General features: G+C 45.1%; 1 protein-coding gene across 1 annotated transcript in view; it reads right to left on the bottom strand.

Annotated features, from left to right (window-relative positions):
• Positions 1 to 3170: 3170 nt before the first annotated feature.
• Positions 3171 to 4545, bottom strand: part of GEMIN8 (gem (nuclear organelle) associated protein 8) — a 21678-nt gene continuing 20303 nt past the window's right edge. The window contains 1 exon segment of the mRNA XM_006878306.1: positions 3171 to 3427. Coding sequence (XP_006878368.1) covers positions 3171 to 3427 — 257 coding nt within the window.

Genomic DNA, 4545 nt, shown 5'->3' with positions numbered 1-4545 from the left:
ATCTGGTAGCGCAGTGGTTATGAATTGGGCTGCAAACCGCAAGGTCAGCAGTTCGAAACTGCCAGCTGTTCCACAGGAGAAAGATGAGGCTTTCTGCTCCCATAAAGATTTACAGCCTCGGAAACCCTGTACAGGGTCGCTATGAGTCGGAACTGACTCCACTGCATATAACAACAGGCCCCTACGGCAGGATAATTGGTGATGATATGGTTAAAGCGTTTGGTTGCTAACTGAAGTGTGTGTGGTTCAAACCCACTAACTACTCGTGGGAGAACCATGTGGCAGTCTGCTTTCATAAAGACTTACAGACTAGGAAACCTTATGGGGTTCTATAGAGTCACTATGATTAGAGATTTGCTCAATGCACTGGGTTTAGTCTTTTGGAGAACCATTGATCTAGCCTAGTGGTTCTCCACCTTGGTCACACACTAGAATCTCCCAGGGAGCCTGGGCTCCAGAGACTGGGATTTAAACAGGGGAGGCAGGATTCAAGTGACTTGAATTGTGCAGTTGGGTCTGAGAACCTCAATTTGGCAGGGGTTCTACATTCTGTTTCCAAGCACAATTGTATTTCTCTCTCTCTTCCTAGAACTCTGGCCCATGCCATCTCCATAGTGCCAAATCCCAGCCATCCCATGAGGGTCCCAAACTCTACCTTCTCACACAGGTCCCGGCTTCCCTCCTCCTGTGCATTCTTGTACCATCTCTGTATCCTTTGCACTACACGGATTCTTTTCTACCTTTCTTCATCATTTAGGTTTATTTTATTATCTCTTAACTATGTGATATTTGTTATAATAGCCATTTCTGATCAGTCTTGTATCTTCCAGTAACCTAGAAAATGGGGAGTGCTTACAAATGTGTTCACATGGATCGGTGCTGTGGAACTTGTAGCCAAATGTGGCCCTTGCATTGTTCTCTTTGTTAGAACAATGGGGCATCAGGCAATGCAATGGTGAAATGGTGTTTCTCAAAGTATGTTCTGTGGAGCACTACTATTATGTCATATATTAATACCAACTCTGTGGAAAAACTGTTCTTTAACCAATGTTGCTGTTGTTAACTGCCATCAATATGGTTCCAACACAGAGCGACCCTGTATAAGGTTTCTGAGGAGCAGCTGGTAGGTTTGAACCACCGACCTTGGTGGAAAGCAGTCCAGTGGTTAACCTAGAGTGCCACAACAGGGCTCCAACAAAAAAGCATTTGGGAATCCTTATACATGCCATGACTTCTACACCAACTCTCCAGGGCTCCCTCCTATGCCTAGGCCATGCCTCGTTCTTCCTGTAAGTTATTAGCACTTTTCTCTCTATCGACTTGCAATTCTTGGCACATAACATCAACCATCTTAAACGGAACAATTCAGTGGCATTTACTACATTTACATGTTGTGCGACCATCACCTCTATCCAACTCCCAAATATTCTCATCACTCCAGAAGAAACCCACATACCCATTAGGAATCACTTTCCATTCGCCCCCAGCAATAGATAATATACTTTCTGTTCCTGTGGATTTACCTGTTAATGACATTTTATCTATCACCTGTCTATTGGCTGGTTGGACTGTGGTGACTTGTGTGCTGCTATGATGCTGAGGCTATACCCCTGGCATTTCAAATAAGCAGAGGCACCCATGACGAACAGGTTTCATGAAGCTTCCAAATTAAGAGCAACTGTTGTTGTTGTTGTTAAGTGCCATCAAGTTGGTTCCGACCCATAGCAACCCTCTACAGGGTTTCCGAGGCTGTAAATCTTTACGGGAGCAGAAAGCCTCATCTTTCTCCCATGGAGCAGCTGGTAGTTTCGAACTGCTGACCATAAGGTTCGCAACCCGATTCGTAACCACTACGCTACCAGAGCTAGAAAGGCCTATAACCACCACCACCACCACCACCACCAGAAAGGCCTAGTGGTGTACTTCTGAAAACCAGTCAATGACAATGCAATGTAAAACACAACAGAATACTGCCCAGTGCAGTGCTGGAGAAATGAACCTCCTAGGTTGGAAGGCACGGGAGAAAGGTGAGGCTTTCTGCTCCCTCAAAGATGTACAGCCTTAGAAACCCTATACAGGGGTGCTCTGAGTCAGAACCCACTTGACTTAACACCAGCAGGTTAGAAGGTCCTACACAAACAGACCAACGGTTATGGAGATGGTGTATGACCAGGGACCAACAAACACAGAAGGCTGCCACCAACTCCCAATACCACCAGCAAGTTTCATAGAAATATGGCCTCTAGGTCTGGTTTCTTTCACTCAGCAGAATGTTTGCGAAGCTCCTCAGTCTTTTTCACTGCACTTTTCTATTTATCACTCAACTGTAGTTATTTTCCTCCAAGGTTCTACCCTTCGCTCTTTTTATGGATTGCATTATGCTCTGTGAAGACGACAAGAACAGTCATTTTAATCCATGAGAGCAGCGGTCAGTGAACTACAGCCTGCAGGCCCAATCTCCCTGGCTCTGGCCTGTTTGTATGAAGTTTTATTGAAATCACAGCCACGCCCATCCACTTGGCTTCTACCATGGTGCAAGGGTGGAGTCAACAGTCACAACACATGTGACCTACAAAGCCAAAGATGTTCGTTCTCTGGCTCTTTAAAGAACAAGTGTGTGATGCCTACATTCGAAAGAAGTGGCACGTGCTGATTTTGCTAGGCACTTGCATCATTTTCAGTGGGATTGGAAGGAGCAGGAGCTGAGAAGACTTCTGGCTCCTTTAAGAGATTTGCACAGTTCATCTGGGTAAAGAGAGAAAGCACAAAACCACTGTCACCAAGTGGATTCCGACTGAGAGCAACACCACAGGGCAGAGGAGAACTGCCCCATCGGGTGTCCAAGAGCCTCATCTTCCTCCCGTGGAATTACTGGTGGGTTCTAACCACCAGCCTTCCGGTTAGCAGGTGAGTGCTTAACCAGTGCCCCACCAAGGCTTGTAAGAGAGTGGAAAATATAAAAAGGCAAACACTCTGGTTAGCATCCGCAAGTGGGAACTTTAATTAATGGAACAATACTGAAGGACAAAATAACCCCCCCACACACATAATAATTACGAAATGATCACTTGATATCCAGAGAGACTGGCTATGTGACTAGGGCATGCTGGGACGTTCCCTGAGAACCTCTGTGGAGCGGGGAGAAAGAGGCTGTCCCATGTTGGGGGTGCTCAGAACTTCAGGGGGATAACCGGCCAATACTTGGGCCGCTTGCGATCGCAGTGCTTGTTAAAGTTTAGCTGCACTGCGGCTTCCATGGCCTGGATTTTGGCAGCGCCGTCCCCATACAGGCGCTTCATCTCGATTGCACGCCTCTCGTTGGGTCTCTCGGATGGAGCCTCCACTGACCGGTGGGTGTTGTAGTACAGGTCGTGGTCAGCATTCACATAGTCACCCAGGCGTTCAGCGTCCAGCTGCTGCTGCCGCCCTGAGAACCAATACACAGGAAAGGAGCAGAGTGAATGTGGCTTCAGATGGAAGGGGGAGGGCTGGCTCCTGGGCTTTACCTTCCACTGGGAACCTGTGCGATGGGGCGTCTGTGGCTTAGCTGCTTGGTTATGAATCTCACTGTTCACTGTCAGGGGTTCTACACCGCTAGGTGCTGAAGATGCTGACTCAAAGCAGCCTTCTAGGACAGGGCCACAAGGGGTCTCCAGGCTGTCACCTTTATGGGAACAGATGGCCAGTTCTTTCTCCCATGGATCAGCTGGGTGAATTTCCACTGCCAACCTTTTGGTTGGTTAGCAGTTGAGTACTGAACTGTGTAACCCCAGAGCTCCTTTCTACACTGCTGTTGTTGTTAAGTACCATCGAGTCGGTTCCAACTCACAGGAGCACACAACCTCATCTATACTGATAGAAATGGCAAAAAGTCCTAAGGAAACATGGTACCCCAAACAATCAAACCTGGCAGGGGCCATAATAATTAAGTAATTAAAATAAAGAAATTGAGACATATTAATCGAGGAATTAAAATAAATAAATGAGACGATGGGGACCCTGCGCATAGAAGAATTCATTGTTTTAGCAAAGCAACAATGGAGTATTTTCCTTGAATAGCAGAGCTACAAGGAAGAAATATTCTATGCACAGGCCCCTAGTTAATTTTTCTCTTGTTGAATCATTCTCTGATTTATTCATGATTTTATTAGCATCCCTTTACTTTGGATTTTGACTCTCCCACACTTTAGTATATTTTTTTATTAAAAGTTAGAAGCCATATATTAGCTACATTTTATTCTACTTGTAATCATAGGTAGTTTCAATACTTATATTAACAATGTTCTTAAGACTGCTAGGAGACAGGATTTGTCAATTGAATTACTACCAGCTTAGGCTTAGTGATTATAAACATTCTTCCTTGTAACCTTAGTTTAAGGCAATAAAGAATCCCTAAAAGCAACTAGGCCATAAATAAGGGCTATGGGTACAAGAATTCCTAAAAACAATTAGACTATAGATAAGGGCTATGAGGATCTACAGTTACATAAATAAGAAGTCTGATCAGTAAAATAGGGAAGTTGTTTTTCATAGCCTCAGTTTTTT

Source organism: Chrysochloris asiatica, unplaced genomic scaffold (assembly GCF_000296735.1).
Source record: "Chrysochloris asiatica unplaced genomic scaffold, ChrAsi1.0 scaffold00018, whole genome shotgun sequence".
Taxonomy (NCBI): Eukaryota; Metazoa; Chordata; class Mammalia; order Afrosoricida; family Chrysochloridae; genus Chrysochloris; species Chrysochloris asiatica.
Note: the sequence above shows the minus strand (reverse complement) of the source record. Positions and strands in the feature narration are given on the sequence as shown.